This window comes from Charadrius vociferus, unplaced genomic scaffold (assembly GCF_000708025.1).
Source record: "Charadrius vociferus isolate BGI_N301 unplaced genomic scaffold, ASM70802v2 scaffold214, whole genome shotgun sequence".
NCBI lineage: Eukaryota > Metazoa > Chordata > Aves > Charadriiformes > Charadriidae > Charadrius > Charadrius vociferus.
In genome coordinates, this window is record NW_009647955.1 from 435128 (window position 1) to 452235 (window position 17108).

Sequence of the window (17108 nt, forward strand, 5' to 3'; positions counted from 1 at the left end):
ATACTGTGGCTTGCTGTAGCCACCTAGGTATGCTTTTGGTCAGGGATCAGCTTGATGTATCTCAGTATGGGAAATGATGGGGCACAGGAAAAGGGCAGGCAGTGATAAAGAGGGAGGGACAGAGGGAGGGAAAGGAGCCGAGGCTTTACAGGACTCAGTCTGCAGAGAGAACTGGTGGAACAAGAAGGAAGATCACCTTTTCCAAGCTCCAGTACCTTCTTTTTGATAAAGACAAGCTGATAAATCAGCTCTGAAATGCTGACAATAAGTCAAGCTTTTGTAGTCCTCGTCATTTTTCTGTTAATCGTTGAGTTTTTCAAACTGCGAAAGGCATGCAAGCAATTCCCTCCTGGACCAACTCCTCTCCCATTGCTTGGAAACTTGCACCTGAACTTTCAGTTTCATCGGGATCTTCTGATAGAGGTACTTCTTTTAAGATGCTCTTAATTGGTTAATTTTAGTCACAGCTTGAACTAAACTGATATGTTAATAGCAAAGTGAAGTTTTTAAGTCTTAGAAAGTTACAGATGAGGTATGGGCATATAAAGATCAACCTGATTCCTAAATTCAGGTCACCTTCTTATGTGGAATATGTCATCTTCATGAGAAACTTAATGTCCTTAAGAATCAAATAAACTTGGGGACAGGGTTTCTGACTTGTTATTAAAGTCAGAGAATACCGATAATTGAAAAGATGCTTCTCCATTGCTGATAAGTCCAAATGTGTTACTTTTAAAAATTCTGACACAGCGGCATTGCCTAACTTGATCACGAAGTGGGTAATATGGTGCATGTATATGTATGCTTGTAATAGGGAAAGGGCATATACTCCCCATCTTCCAACATCTCCTTAAAACGCTTTGGTTGCCACTTGTTTTTAGAGACAGCTTCTCCTCCCTAGGTGTTCTCATTCCCTGCCTGTACCCTGGCAGTAATCCCGCTAATGATTTGCAGATGACCTCTAATTCAGATCTATGCCTGAGACAGCACACACAAATCACCGTGTGCAGTGCAGACTCAAACAGGTAGCGATGTTGTAACAGGGAGAGGAAAGCCAGTATCTAAAGAAATATAAGGAGAAGCGAGTGACTAGTGTGATCAAATGGATGTAATTCTGGTGGTCAACCACCTCATTTGTATCATTGTGGGTGTGTTAGAGCAGAGTGCTATTCTTGGACAAAGATTTTCCCACAAATGATTGACTTTCCTCTGTCATACACCTGACCCTTCTTGGATACCCCCAGCTGTCTCCAGCGGTCAGTGCTCTCCTCAGTACTGTGAGGAAACCCTGGACTCAGCTGCAGCCCACTGGCACTTCATGACTGTTGACTAATTTCTGGCTCCAACTCCTCTCCTGGAGCACATGGATGGAGCAGGTTTAATCGGTTGGTGTCCATTTGCAAAGGAAGGGCTAGCTGGAGGCACAGAGCCCCAGAGAGGTGCAGAGTGTGGCTGTTCAATTAACAACGTACAAATGTTGCAGTTGGATGTGATGCACCATAAAATACAAAGTTTTCTTTCTTTTGCTGCAGTGTTGCTGCAGCCTGTGCTTTGAAAAGAAAATTGCTTCCCCGGGGGTAAATAAAATTGGCTGCTGAAAGCCTCATTCTCAGAAAAACAATGTTTGCTTTCTGCTTCTAGCTATAATTATGTGCACAGGGATGAGGTTCCCAGCACAAAACTAGTCATTGGGCCAGTGAATAGCAGGTGCAGTGTCTGTTTGAGATGTATGGGGTTTCATCTGTTCTTTTCTGGCACCTTTTCCACTTACAGCTAGCAAAAACTCATGGTAACATATATACTTTGTGGTTCGGGTGGACGCCAGTGATCATACTGAATGGATATCATGCAGTGAAGGATGGTATGACTACGTACCCTGAAGACGTTTCTGGGCGGATGGTATCGCCTTTCTTCAGAGCAATGGCCAAAGGAAAAGGTGAGGTTTTTCTGCCATAAATTGTGCACAGGAACGTTGACTTGGCAAACTATTCTGCCTTGTTGACCCTCTACCCTCCTGTTCAGAATGCTCTTCCATCAGATACTGTCCAAGTCCTCCATTAGCTCTTGAGAATAACTTACTATTTGCTGTGATGCCTTTTGTCTCAAGCTTTCCCAAGCCTGGGAAACACTCCAAATCAGGTTGTTTCTAGGTGACCTTTTTGCTGTGTTAAAGATGTATGTGATCCCAGCACAGAACTTGGCAATCTTCCCTCCTCACAGAATAATCCAATTTGCTGCACGTGGTTTTACTGTACATTACATGAATGCAAAGCTTGTTTATATATTTGGTAATCGTATATATTATGGTTGCCAAACACCTTCCATCATGAACAAGGGGCCTATGATACCCTCCTTCAAAAGTCTCCTTGCTGTGTTTGCAGCCACTCTAAACATTCGGTGGATACCTTTTGTTTGTGAGAGTCACTCCAACACATGAAAATCCACTTCTCTTTGATGTATTTCAGCAGTTTGCAGTCTTTTTTTTCTTGTCCCTTGCATTTGCTATACCAAATCAAACACAGATATTTTTTTTTTAAAGCTATGTAAAGCATCACCATCACAGCAGCAGTTCCGGGCTCTTCAGGTAACCATTAGTGCAATTTAACAATCAGTGGAGTGGTCTCCCATCCAGAGGAAAAACTGGGCCCAAATGTCACTTGTCCTTCACCTTCATCACATCAGCCTACAAGCACCATGTTAGCTGATCTATATGTCTACAACCATACCCTAACCCTGGACACGACTCTGTAGAAATTCATCCAGTTATTCCTGTCTTGAGCATGATCACTCGAGTATGGCTAAAGCAGAACTTCTAAAAAGGCATCTTAAGGTATTTTTTTAAGATGTCAAGAAATGGAGCAGTCAACAAATCCTTAGATTGCTCTTTTCAAAGATTAACTACAATCAGTATTAAGAACATGTGGTCTAGTTATAGTTTGGGTGTGTTTTGGCTATGATTTCTGGTTACTGATAATTTTACCTAAAGATACTTGTATCACAGTGTATTCCCTGATTTACTCCATGTATTTTATAACATATTTTTAAATTAATTGTTCATGTCTATGGCAAATATTAACATGCCAGAGAATACCCTCAGGTATTATACTGGCAAGTGGTCGCTCCTGGAAGCAGCAGAGACGCTTTGGTATAATGACTCTACGCAGTCTGGGAATGGGGAAAAAAGGCCTGGAGTATCGAGTGCAAGAGGAGGCTGCTCACCTGGTGGAGTTCTTTGTGAACCAAAAAGGTATCTATCTGCTAAGAAACCAGACACTTTTCAGTCCTGGATCCATATCTTCAGTATGCAAACTTACCTACCCCTTCCTAGGGTCGGGGTAGGTCCAGCATGGTGTATCCAACCTTACCAAAGCCCAAAGAGCAGATAGAGCATAGTATCACAAGTGGGAATCTCTTTCTTAAAAAGCTGTTCATAAACCTAATGAAGTTGGGAACTTCTGAAATCCTGCCTCCATGGGCTTATAATTTGTCTGTGATATGATTGTATAATGATACGATGTCACTGAACTGCAGAGCCAAGCCATTCTTAGACTGCCTACAATAGGAAACTAAAGAGTATTACAGGGCTTAGTCATTTCTCTAAGTCTCTAAATTTCAATGACATTAGGTGCCATGAGGTAAACTGGATATTTTAGTGTCCGTCTGGCTAAGCAACTATTGGCAAGAGAATCAAAGAAAGTAGGAGGTGGGAGGGAACTTCAGTGGATTATCAGGTTCATCCTACAGTCCAAGCCAGGATCATCTCTATCCAAATCATTTTTGGTGGATATCTGTCTCATAATCTCCAAAAAAATCAACAGACAGAGATTTGATGATCTACTGTTCACAGCTGAGACTGTAATAATTTTATTATGCATACTTTGAAGTTCCTATCCATCTATTCTGCTTCTTAAACCTTCCCAAGATCCTTCAGTCTTTTGTCCTAAGTAGTTTTTCACATTTTTGAGCATGTCTGTCACTGTCTTCTCTTAGTTCATCTCCAGTGACTTTTCTTCCTTCTCACATTCTGACTTGTCTTCCACACAACTGAGGACAGCGGATTTGGTATGATAACCTCTAAGGGATCTTAGTTGTACAATGTTATTTCACAGAGAGGGCTATGAGATTATTTTAGAGTTATGAGGAAACAGTTTAACAGTGTCCTTTGCTCTAAGACTGTTTTATTTTCACTAATGCCACATCTCTATTCCCATTCATGCCCCAGCATGAATAAAGATGATAAAGGGAGCATTTTATATAATCTGTAATAACATCTTGTCCTATCTGTATAAGGAACACCTGAAGAAAACATTGAGAGTGAATATCAGTTAATGTGTTTGCAGGAAGACCTGTGGATCCTTCTTTCCCTCTTTTCCATTCTATTTCAAATGTGATTTGTGCTCTGGTTTTTGGATATCACTTCTCTAATGAGGACAAAACCTTCCACGAACTGATCAGTGCCACGGAGAATCTATTCAGATTTGCAGGCAGCTTTGTTCATCGGGTGAGTAAGTACTATGGTATTTTTTTTCTGAAATAGGTAGAAAATGAGTCTTCACTAAATACAGAGCAACTGGCAAATGTAACTGGGAGCTGAGAGGTGTCCTTGGGGACCTTATTACTGCCTCCTTTGTTTTCAGGCCATTTTTAAGAACTCTCTTGTTTCTTTGCAAGTTTAGGGGATTTCTCCCTGTTGATTCCTGGCTTTTAAGTCTCTCAGCATTTCTGAGACTGTTAACAGAAATGTTTAAACTTAATTTGAGACTGGAGTTTGTAATAAATATGAACTCTGCAGTGCTGCTCCTCCCACCACGATTTACTTCTCTTCTCCAAAGATGGGTATCGAGTTCACTGCTCTGCTTTTTACTACTTACTTGTATGTTGACAATTTTCTTTTTTTTTTTTCCTCCCTCACAAATAATAAAATATTCATTATGCATCTTTCCATTACTTCATTATAGCTTGCAATTCACACACTACAAAAACAATACATACATTCTCTGACAGCCTACTCAAGTTCTGTCGGACACTTTTTTTGACTCCCACAACACCCCATAAAGGCCAACTTTGCACTTGAAGTGTCTTGAAGTATACTTCAGGTTTTCCCCATGAATTAGGTGTTGTGGTTTAGACCCTTAAAGAGGGACAAGCTGGGTGTAATGGGGACTGTGGATGGCATAGCAAATTCCATTGACATTTGAGGGTTATATGAAAAGGCAAACTAAAATGCTGATGTGGTAGTATACCTTTTCAAGAAATCAATCATATGAGGGTAGCACTATACAACTTTCCCATAGTAGAAAATAGAAAAATAGATGAAATTTGTGGATGATCAAAGCCAGGAGACTTTAACAATACAGAGGAAGTTCAGGATATCCTGCTGCAAGAGTTTGTAAGCACTGTGGATTTGAGTTATGAGAACGGACCAAACTGTAATAGCACAAAATTAAATTATGAAACATATTAGGAATTAATGAGATAAATATCTGCTATAAGCTTAGAACATTTCAGTGCAAAGGTTAAGAGGAAAGGCACCAGTGTAAACTATCAGATAACAGGATGAAAAACGCATACAGAATCTTAGAGTGTTGACAGCACTATTTTCCCTTTAGATTCAGAGAAGTGTTAAATTATGTTCTGGAGTGTAATAATCTGTGGGACCTATTCTAGGGTCTTGGACACCTTATGTTGTGAGTCTGAAAGCAAACGTAGAGAAATGTTAATGGGATGACCTACAAACTATCACTTAAAATTAGACAGACTTAATTTGTTAGGTCTGAAAGAACAAAGAAAAGACAGAAATGCTCTTTGCTTGGCAGCGTAGAATGGCAGATGCTGCAAAGAGAGAGCTGTCCAAGCTAGAGAACAATACTTTGAGTTGACAGATGTGTGTATAAATATACTCAGCAGACTGAAGACGTAATATTTCTAACCATCAGAACAATTATTGGTCCTGTAGCAGTCACGAGAACTCTACGGGGAAAACTAAATTAGGTCTTGGAGTGACACCCAGTCTACACTTTCCTTCTGTGAGCTCCACAAATTCCACCAGTTACTTGAGGCTGCAGGCTTGTTAATCTTAGTAGCCACATAGTATCCGGAAAAGATGTCCTTACATTTTGAGTGTGGGGGAGCTAGAGTCTACAACTGTGCAGGTATAATATCTTCTAGTGCTCTGCATTAGTCAAGTAAACTTACTGGCATGAGCAGAGTGTTGTCAGTACTGCCTTGACCCCCAGAAGTGTGTCAAAATTACTAGTGAAGTTTCCCACATGATGGCAAAAATCTACTCAAAGGAATGCTAATTTGTTTGTTCCACTATCAACATTTCCAGAAAGGACAATTCAGCCTTTTGGTGTTTCTAAAACCAGCTTTGTTACTAACAGATAATTCACACTACCTCTTGTATGTCGCTCCCACAGCTGTATGAAATTTTACCTTGGCTGATGTGCCGTCTCCCTGGTCCTCATCAGAAAGCGTTATCTTGCTATGATTTTCTGAGCTCTTTTGCAAGGAAGGAGATCAGAAGACATGTGGAGAGAGGGATACCAGATGAACCACAGGATTTCATTGACTTTTACCTGGCTGAGATGGAGAAAGTAAGTGTTCTGCCTGATCACATATTTATGGAGTATAAGGCCAAACAGACCATTAAATCTGGCCCCTTCTACCATAGTTTCTTACATTTCATAGGATTCTAAATGTGAATACAGTAGCTTGGGACTTATAAACTTGTGGCTCCCAGAAAGGCGTCCAGTTTTATGTTTTGGTTACATGAATGAATTACCACAAAGTATGTTAGGGTGTGAACTCATGAGCTATCACCTGCTTTCCATAAATACCCATGTGTGTACTTCAGTCCTGTAGTAAATATGAGACAGGTTTCTGCCTGTAGGTTATGTAACTTTGGTAGACCATCTCATCTTCTACAGCAGGGTACCTCATGTTTACAACAGGATTAAATATGCATGCACAGATAATTACCATGAAACAGCTGACATTCTTCTTTGTGTTTCAGCGTGTGTCCTAACACTGACTGTCCTACACAGCTGTGTGGTTCCTCCCTGGGGAGGGAACCGTTTGTGGAGGATCTTCCTTTTACTGGAAACTCTCTTTACGTCCTGGTCTGAGGAGATTCTCCACTCTTAAAAGGATTCCCAGGTTATCCTGAAATCCCTCAGTATCATTCCTGCAACATCAAAGAGAGAGTAGTCCTTCCATGTCCCGCCCAGTCCCTTTCAGCAGTTGCACCTCAGCAATCCCAGCCTACTTAATTGTTTGACCAACCTTGGAATGGGTATTTTATGCATCACACCTGTCAGCTTTCTTGGCAGATGGACGCTGTCATCAGTAGGTCCTAAATTTGGAGGTCCCAAGCCTGTGTTACCTCTAATTTCCCCGCAGTTTGGGACATGGTTGGCTTGGCACCTATATTCAAATTAGAGACCCTGGGAGACAATTTCACATAATAAATTGTTAATCTTCTTCCCTGTCCCTGCTATTTTTTTCCATAGCAGGAAGCTACTCATGAGCCAGAGAGGCTCTGCTAGAAGCACCAGTGTTTCTGCTTCAAACTTTGTTATTTTGGGATATTTTCAGGAGCTAAAAGAAGCATCTCTTTCCTAGGGTAGATGAAGTTTATGTAGCTTCTACCTCTGGTCATAAGCTCTCAGCTAGTCGGGCTGCTGTGTCCTCACAGTGTTGGATTATGGGCTCTGGAAGGAGCTGATGCATCCTTTCGTGCATTATATCTGAATGAGTATGAAAAGATTTACTAAAATCATCATTTTAGAGGCAAAGATGCAGCTTTCTCTGGTGTCAGGGGTGCAAGTTATTGCAATCTGTTTATTTTAAAATATTTTTCCCTAATGTATTTTCTCTAACTGTTTTTATATTTTACTCCCTTATTATAAGACAAAAATACTTGGGTACCTCTCTCCCACCAGTCCACATCTATCCTGAACTGAGAGAAGAAATTACTCTCAAGATGTTCTGTTGAGAACCTTTTATTCAGAGAGGTTTTCCTTTGGTATTTGCTAGCAATATTTGCTAGCATACTGGAGAGACCAAGGCCTAATCAGAGACACATTGTGGGGCACTTATTTAGAATTACACTCTAGGCTAACTGTGAAACTTGTAGTGTGCTTTAAAGTTTTTGTGATTGAGTTAACGGGCATAAAATTGCTGTTTTTTAATGAAAGAATATTCCACCTCATGCAAAAGAGCAATGCAGACTTACCAAGTCCACTTGGAAAACTATTAATCTCTTAGTACTCATCAAAAACTGTGATTTTGAATATTCTTTGTGCACATGCCAGCTGTGGAAATAAGGGCTCTTGCACAGGAGGCACACTGGATGACCTAACTTTTATGCTTTAACTTCAACTTTTTATCATCTACAGTCTAAAGATGGGGCCAAAGCCAAATATGATGAAGAAAATTTGGTATATGTTATAAATGATCTTTTTCTTGGTGGATCAGAGACCTCAAGCACAACATTGCACTGGGGACTGCTCTTCATGGTATCGAATCCAGACATCCAAGGTGAGAGGTTTTTTTGCTATGAAATCCTGTGGGTACTACAAATGTTAATGATGGCTGAATATAAGAAGTTGCAGGCACAAAAGCCACTAGTTGAGCCTAGCTGTCACTCTCTGAAAACATAAAGAATAGCAGCAGAGGGAAAAATCGGAGGCCCATCCCATGACTTGACCAAACCAGGCGGTTGAAGGCACTTGCTGTGAGACAAAAGTTAGCTCTTTGCAGTGACAAGTCAGTGAGGTGCTCTGTGTGGAGAGTTTGCAGGCTGACTGATGGCAGCAGGAACAGAGATCAGAGCTCTAATGAGAGTCCTGTCTGCACCAGACATCATTCAGGTATGAGGAGTGCTAACACAGCTTTGCTGTGTTTTCCACACAGTCAGCCTACATTCTCTTCCCCTCCTGGCACAACACATCTTGCTGAGCACACTAATACTCCTAAACAACCCACTGGATCCCTTACTGGACAGACCAGCTGGACAGATCTTGGCAGCTTATGAAGGGCTGCAGGTTGCCCTAAGGAAGGCCCATGGTCCTGGTAGAGACGGATGCCTCTTCCTGTATCTTTCTTGTCAGGAAACAGGTAGAAAGATGCAAGATAATTTGCACAGTGCAAATCCATCTACTTCCTTGAAGAATGCAGTGACTCGTTCCTGTCTCTGCTGAGTGTTTCATGCACAAGGCTAGGCACTGGGCCTCCATGGAATATGTGTTGCTCAGCGGTGGCCTCAAGGTTTCAGTAGAGCATATTCTGTGTCTAACCAGCCAATGGTGTTAGCATCTAGTCTTTAAATAACCAGTAATGTTTGTTGCAGTTTGTTCACAAAGCAGCACACAAACCTTAGGAGAAACCAAAACATGAATATAGAACATCTGCAAGGGATGGAAAGAATGTAGAAACAGAAAAAGAAGTTTAAGGGGAGGATTCTGGCTGCCTGACATGTAGAGGTGGTGGTTTCAGGCAAGAACTGCTGGCAGTACACACAAACTGTCCCTGTCTGAGTTAATATTGAAAAAGAGATTGCTTATCTAATTAACACCAATTCCATGATTGTCTCTGTAGATCCAGGCTGAGTTTCCTCATCCACATCTATATCAGGAAGACAAAGGGTATGGCCAGGGTTTAAGGAGGACTTGGGTACTTCTGGGGCTTGTCGCTCTTCCATCTGCTGTGCTTTAGCACTGAAAGCAAGGGAGATACCTGTATTCCTGCAGCCTCAGTTGGAGGCTGAAAAGGCTGGGCCATTGAGTGCATATTTACATCCAAGGTTTTAGGGTGATTCAGGTGTTGTTTGTTCATACAGTATGTTGCCATACTTGGACCAACTCTGCTCAATTCATCCCTTGCACTGGGAGTTAATATCTGAGGCATTTATGTCAATTTTGTAAATGAGATTTAGATTTTGAGATAAAGTAAATGAAGCAATCCCTAAATAACTTCAAATCCTGGAGCTAAGTGACCCACACCACACCCACCAAGCATTCTGTCAGAGCTGGAATAAGTACAGTATAGTCCTTGCTTATGATTCCTACACTGTTGGTTGTTTTCTTTTCCTGTTTATTTTTATTTTCATATTTTAAACTCAGCTATTAAATCATAGATTATAGACTTAATGTACTATGTTGAAATAATACATTTTCCTGTTGCTCTAAGAAAAGAGACCAGTTACAATATTTTATGCATGTTTCCCATCTGACACGGTGAATATTTCTCCACAGAGAAAGTGCAGAAGGAGCTGGATGCTGTTTTGGGTCCTTCACAGTTAATTTGCTATGAGGATCGGAAAGAGCTGCCCTACACAAATGCTGTGGTTCACGAGGTTCAGCGCTTCAGCAATATTATCTCAGTTGGCATGCCCAGAGTGTGTGTGAGGGACACAATATTACTAGGATTCCCTGTCAAAAAGGTACAGACTCATTTTCAGCCTCTGTTCTTTCTTCAGCAGAGATATACTTAGCGTTTATTCCTGTTTTGTAATCCATTTTCGATCTATAAACTATTCTCCCTGTAACCCTGGAACGTGGTGCCTGGGGAAGGGTTACTATTTGTGGCTCCAGGAATGAAATAAGTCTCTCACTCAGTGTGTTGATGCTCAGAGAGCTGATAAGACCCCTGCCCCTGCCACAGAAGCCTTGAGCTCCTGCCCTCCTGATAAACAGCACAACTGCAGAGACCAGCTCTACTTGACTGGGGATGGACGGAGAGGAGAAGCTGTTTTGCCAAAGCACTGGTTAAGACATCCCTGCCCAATTTGGCACTGCCAGCACTCCTGGGACAGAGGAAGACTTGTGAGAGGATGGTTCATAGCTCCACTGACTCTATGAGCTAAGGGACCTGCCTGAATCTGTAACAGCAGAGACTGTCAGCTACAGCTGACAGTGAGGGAGTTGCTCCTAAATACTGCCTAACACATGTGTTCACAGCCAGTAAGGCATTTTTTAGAGTGACATAACCCATACTGGGTGCCAGTTCTCACTGTAAAACACTAGCAAGAAACAGGAATTGGTTGCTTTTATTGCAAGAGAGATGGGAGAGGCCAGTACCATTAGCGGCATCTGGGACTGGCCCCACCTAACTAATTTTGTGGTGAAAGTTTCATTCTGTTTTGTCTGCTTCTGACAGCCAGGTAGGTAAGGCACACGAACTGGTTTACTGGGAACAACCAGTAAAGAAAAAGCCTGAAGTACTGCTGCTAAAAGGGCTCAGAGGTTGTTGTCAATGCAGTATTGCAGTTATTTCTGGATGCATTTCTCTCTCTCTGAAGCCCAAAAGGAGGTTTCCAATGCTGGGACCTGAATATCAACAACAGAGTCCTCCTAGTAGTGTTAAGATTAGTAGTAAAAGTGGTCACAATGGAGTTGTACCAACATCACTAATGCTGTTAACACCCACTGACGTAGCTGCAGGGCTCAGAACCGATAATTTCCAACTCAGAAAATGATCACAAACTGGAATTTTCTAAGAAAATGGTCTTCTAGCCACATCATATTTGCTCATCACAAAAAATGGCAACAAGCAGCAGTTTTATCTGCCAGGCAGAAACTGATGGGTGAGAGGCTAGTAGCTGGAACTGAATCAACAGTTTCTTCCTTGCAGGGTACCATTGTTTTGCCAAATATAGCATCTGTTCTGTATGACCCTGAGCAATGGGAGACACCTCGGCAGTTCAACCCTGGCCATTTTCTGGATAAAGAAGGAAACTTTATGCCTCGAGAAGCCTTCTTACCGTTCTCAGCAGGTAAACGCCCTGGCAGTTTGAACCAACCCAACAGATTAGATGAAGAACATAGAAGTGAGAGACATGGTATTTCTTCAGAAAACATCTTCTATCTCTTCTCTTCACTGCTTTTAAAGGACAGTACTGGCTTGTATCTGCCAAATGAGATACTTCTGTGCTCTCAGATCCCAAACTGTTGTTAGGACACTGCAGTAGGAATCCCACTTGAACTCCCAAACCTCCTAGGCTTATTGCATGCTGCAGTCATCCACAAGTTTTGTCTGTAGCATTCTTTATGTGTTGTTTTGTTTTGGTTTTTTTTTCCTGAGAAGCAATGTGTCTTGTGTGTACTGGAGTTACTTGCAAACCCTTTTAAAGGAAAAAGTTGAAAGAAAAGCAGAATACATCCTCGTAAACAAAGGATTAAGTTCTTGTTTACAGAACTGAAAATCCAGTTGCAGCAGAAGGAAATAAGATAACAATGCGTGGTTAGAGATCACACTTAACAGTAAAGTTCCTTTTCTTTCATTTGTCTGCTAATCTGGAAATGCGAATGTGTTATTCGCTTGTCCCGCTCATGCCATTGGTTTCAATAAGGAACCCTTGGAAACTAACTTTAGGCCTCTTGCTTTGCCTGTAAAAGCGACCAAGCCTTTGTTCAATTGCAAATGCCATTGCTAAGTAATTTTGATCTGCTGACTTTAACTCACTAAGAAAGCATGTGCAAACAGCTGGCAGATTCTTTGTGTATGTCCTTGAAGCTCAACATCTCCTGTGAAAAGAAAATAATTTTCTGCCAGGGCAAGCAAGGTCAAGAAAGTATTGATAGTCGGACCTCGGTGATTTTCATTGAGATTTTCATTTGGTGTTTCCTGCCCTATGACATTGGATGGGATCTTTCTGAGAAAAAATTCATGAAGTTTTAGTTTTGTGGCTTTCATGATCCTGGCCTTGAACAAAAATACATTCCGCTTATAAAAAGAGTGAACAAAGTAATTATGAAACTAAAAAATTCCTAGATACTCACTGTCCTTCCTCTCTTCCTTCTGCAGGGCACCGTGTGTGTTTGGGGGAGCATCTAGCGAGGACTGAGCTCTTCATTTTCTTTGCCAACCTGCTGCGTGCCTTCACATTCCAGCTGCCTGAGGGGGTGACGAAAATCAACACAGAGCCCATTTTTGGGGGTACACTGCAGCCCCACCCATACAGGGTTTGTGCTATTCCACGCTAGGCTGCAGCACGTCCCTTACCAGCTTGAGACAGCCACCTTTACTTCAGTGAATTTCCTCTCAAATGTATAAAATTTCTTCTACTAGCCAGGATATTGATGTTAGTCTGTCTCAGGGGTGTTCCGAAAGTGGACGCAAGCCAAGGTCCAGACTACTTTTGGTCTGGTCCTTGTGAAAGTCCCAGGTATTCTCACAAGGATCTTAACCATTTTCTCCTCTTGGAGAGCACTTGAAGCAAGACACTATGGCTCCCAGCTGAAGCCAACATGCTGTGTCTCCCTGTCCTAGCCAAGCAGAATCTTCATGATGTTCACTCCTGAGCAAACCTCAGCAAAATTCAACACAGGATCTCAGCAAGAGCCGAGTAGGTGTCATTTCTGTGACTGGTTTGATGACCTCAAGTAATTTGACTCTGGAAAACACACTTTTAAAGCCCTACTGTGGTTTTGATGTCCTGAACTTAGACACTTTAATTTGTTGACAGGTTGCAAAAAAAACCCAAAACACCAAAAATCAAAAAAACAACATCCCAAACTCCAGGAAACTTGTTACAATGCGAGTGCATTAATGTCTGAATTTGATATAAGTATCTCCCATGTATAAGATAAAGAGAGTCAATTTAAAGTTGAGGAAAGAAACGTAAAGATGGTGTTTACTAGCAATGCGAATGTGTGACTTGGGAGCCTGACCATTGTTATAATGTATTGCCAGGTGGTTTGTTGTTCGGTTGTTTGGTTTGTTTTTTTAAAATGAGCTTTCTGTGGTGTAGAATTGTGCCCATTATCAATCCCTCTTGGATGAGGCATAAATATGGGACGGGATATTCACTTTGCCAGTGGGTTTCACTGCTAATTTTGCAGCAGAGGAATGCAGAGACTTTGGAAAGCAGCCTCTAGGGGCTATCTGAACACTCAGATGTTCCCCATCTTCCCTGGGCCCTTTTCTTCCTTCATTACAACCCATACCATACTTCCTGCTCTCCATTCGATCTCTTTCCAATTCTCCTTTCCCAGTTTCAGTTCCTACTCCCACCTACCCCTTTATGTCAGGATTCACCTTTCCTTTTGGTTTCCCACAGCTTGCATCCTTTCATCATATCAGGCATCTGCCTCCTCTAACCCTTCTCTGCACAAGTATTAGTAGAGGAATCAGTGCTGAGCTGAAAGCAACAACCAGTGATATTTCAGGAGGGAGCTTGGAAGATCTGATTTATTTGTTCTTTGAAGCTCCAGACCATGAAAAGAACACAGTAACTATGGAGGGCACACTGGAAGTAACTCAGTGTAAGAAAAGACATAAATGACAACTTGATGCAGGAATTCTAAAACATCTATTACTTAACATAGCTGCTCGCTGGCACTGATTCAACTCATGACCGAGACAGTTTAAGCATACAGCTGGAGGTGATAGCCAAGTTCAGCTGTAGCTTTGTTAAAGCAAAGTGCTGTAGTATTCTTGAATGCAAATCACTTTTGGAAAGGATTCAAGCGCTGGAGTTGAGCAGAGCTGTCTGTAAACACTGCCATAAACTTTGGGTTGAATTTGCATGAAGACAATAAGTGCTTTTATGTTGGAATATAAACTATTTGCAATTAAATCATTGCAGTGCATCTGAATTTCCTGAATTTAAAATGGAGGAGAATGTTACTAAAAAGAAGTGAGAACTACTGAAAATCAGGCTGAGCTGGACAAGATCATGGCATACCTTGTAGCTTTGGCAGTGGTCGGCTCCGGCGCAACCCAGTTTCTGCATGCTTGCTGGGCTGGAATGGAAATCAGGACAGTAAGGGGTTTTACAAAAGCAATAGCTGTCATAAATAATCCAGCCTGTTACTCCATACAGCATATCAAATACTGTTCCAGGGCCTACACACTTATGCTCAGCCTCCTTTCCAGCTTTATCTGCACTTGTCCTCAACCCCACCCTCCCACACCCGCTCTTCTCCACTAACCCTGCTAGAGATGGTGTCTCTCACTGCCTTTGCCCACTCCTTATCACCTTGCCACTCACTGAAGAAGCTTAATGATAAGATGCGTGTAGTTACTTGTGCTCAAGGGCTGGAACATTACGTCCATTGAGACTGCAGCTGTACTCAATACTGTTGATGGATAGCTTCCCTGTGACTGGGCAGGACTCAGGAGTGGCACAAGGTGGAAAGAACTGGTAATTTACTGCCTATTTCAGCTACTCAGGGACTCTATCCACCAGACCCCTATCAGGCAGAGTACAAAGACGTGCATTTGATTTTGAAGAGTCTACTAAAAACTTGGCTGAAGGGCAGAAGACCCCCAGCTCTCCCTTCAGGAGACTGAGTTTCCAGACAGTCTTGCACAACAGTTTTGCTACTCCTGAGCAGTGCAGCCAACGTGGTGTTTGTAGTCTCCTGCATGGATTAGTCCACACAGGTCAAGCAGCCAAACCCTCTTTTTCTGGGCTAGTGCCAGAAGTCTGGAAATCTACAGCACCAATTTACACCCATGTATTGCCATAAAGATTTGAAGAGAGCTGATGGTGGAAGGCAAACAGAAACTTAGGAAATCTTCCCTTGGGAAGTTTGGGACTGCTTCTGGGATGGAGAACAACTCCACTCACAGAGATCATTCTCCCAGTACTTGTCCAGGGTTGCAGACCCCCAGCTCCTGGACTGGCTGACCTCTGGCAGTGGAGAAATTTGCAGGTTATGGGGAAAGAGCTGAAGTGGATCCCGGGCCAAGTGCTGGTGAGGGATGACAGCAGAATCACCAATGTTTGGCACAGCTGACTTCCCTAGTCCCCTGCCCACAGTCCTTCCTGTTCCCCTATTGCTCTTCCAAGTGCTGTTTTCTCTCCTGACCATCACCCTGTCATCACTTAGCTGCCCACTGGTTACAGCTCCTAGGCGCATGTCTGCATTACACCATCAAAGAGCTGCCAGATTAAAAGGTGTACGCCCTGGTGCTGATGACCAGAGTGATGCAACATTTCTTTTAAGTGGAGTCACTAACCCTCCACCCCATCTTTTTTTTTTTTTTTTTTTTGATAACCATCTTCAACCAGAGCCTCAGGTCTCTGAGCTGTGGTAGAACTGTCATCCTTAATAATATTGTTTGGTAGGGTTTGAAACCAGGTTGCAGGTGTTTATTCCAGGGAAAGATGCACAACTGGGTGTATTACTTTTCAAAGCATTTAATTCCTTCAGGGAAAAGTGAGTTCACATCACAGAACTGCAGAGGTGGCTGCTTTGTTTCATATTTGCAGGATAGCAGGAGTGTGTGAATCCAGAAAGCCTAAAATATTTAACGTTGATGGATACAAGAGGAGAGAGCTGCCTAACATTATATGGTGCTCAGCTCTGCTAAGGTTACAGTTAAGGAAAATATTACCAAGTCGTCTAATACCAGGATCCTCTGCTAATTTTTCTCTTGTGCTTTTCTTTCTGTTTCATGGTAGGGGTCTCCTGGGTAGCAATATTAGTGCCACAAACATGTGGCAGGCTATGTGCCAAACTCCAGGGAAACTACTTATCCTGGCAAAAGGAAAACCTAGAAACTAGAGATAGGAAGAGCCTTGTGCAAAAGTTTGGTAGATTTTTGCATCCATCCAAAGATTAAAAGCAAGAGTTGATGTTTTTTCCTTTCTGTTCAAACAAGTTGTTTGGGAAACTGGTTTGTGTCAAAAGCTCGAGCTAATTTGTCCCTGTTGATGCTCCAGTTTATGAAACAGTGAATCAACAGTATGTAGCAGGGGAACGTGACATTTATGGTATTAAATTTTGAAAAAATATTGTCTGTTGCACCAGAATAGCATAATTAGGGAAACTATTTCTGTACTTTTGAGGAGGTCTAGAAAACCCAGAACAGACAGGAGGCAACAGAAAAGGAAATGTTGACTGTCTCCACCATGGAAGGGCTGGCAGGTGTCAAATGCAACAAAAAGGGAGGTCGCTCAAAAGAACCAGAGGGGATGGCACTGCACGTGCCTTGTTGGTGAGCTATGCCTCATCATAGGACTTGTACTAAACATTATTGCTGTTCAAAAAGCAATTGGATAAATTTTCAGCAGAAAAATTACTTTTGGGTTGTTTAATACCAATACAGTGTTTCTGGTTTGTCCTGTTCTTAGAAACTTTCCTAAGGAATCTGCT

At 42.0% G+C, this 17108-nt stretch overlaps 1 protein-coding gene across 1 annotated transcript; it reads left to right on the forward strand.

The window, feature by feature from the left end:
* The first annotated feature begins 255 nt into the window (after positions 1–255).
* On the forward strand, positions 256–12986 carry LOC104284949 (cytochrome P450 2J6-like). The gene is made up of 9 exons (XM_009883334.1): positions 256–423; positions 1774–1936; positions 3098–3247; positions 4341–4501; positions 6420–6596; positions 8400–8541; positions 10257–10444; positions 11635–11776; positions 12808–12986. Exons 1-9 carry the CDS (start codon positions 256–258, stop codon positions 12984–12986), a joined length of 1470 nt encoding a protein of 489 aa, XP_009881636.1.
* Positions 12987–17108: the final 4122 nt, after the last annotated feature.

What these genes read in the sequence shown, in the direction of transcription:
- LOC104284949 (XM_009883334.1), top strand. Translation starts at nt 256, where the DNA reads ATGCTGACAATAAGTCAAGCTTTTGTAGTCCTCGTCATTTTTCTGTTA. An exon ending in CAGGCAGCTTTGTTCATCGG is followed by an intron (nt 4,502 to 6,419) that starts GTGAGTAAGTAC and finishes TCGCTCCCACAG; the next exon opens with CTGTATGAAATTTTACCTTG. An exon ending in CTTCTTACCGTTCTCAGCAG is followed by an intron (nt 11,777 to 12,807) that starts GTAAACGCCCTG and finishes TTCCTTCTGCAG; the next exon opens with GGCACCGTGTGTGTTTGGGG.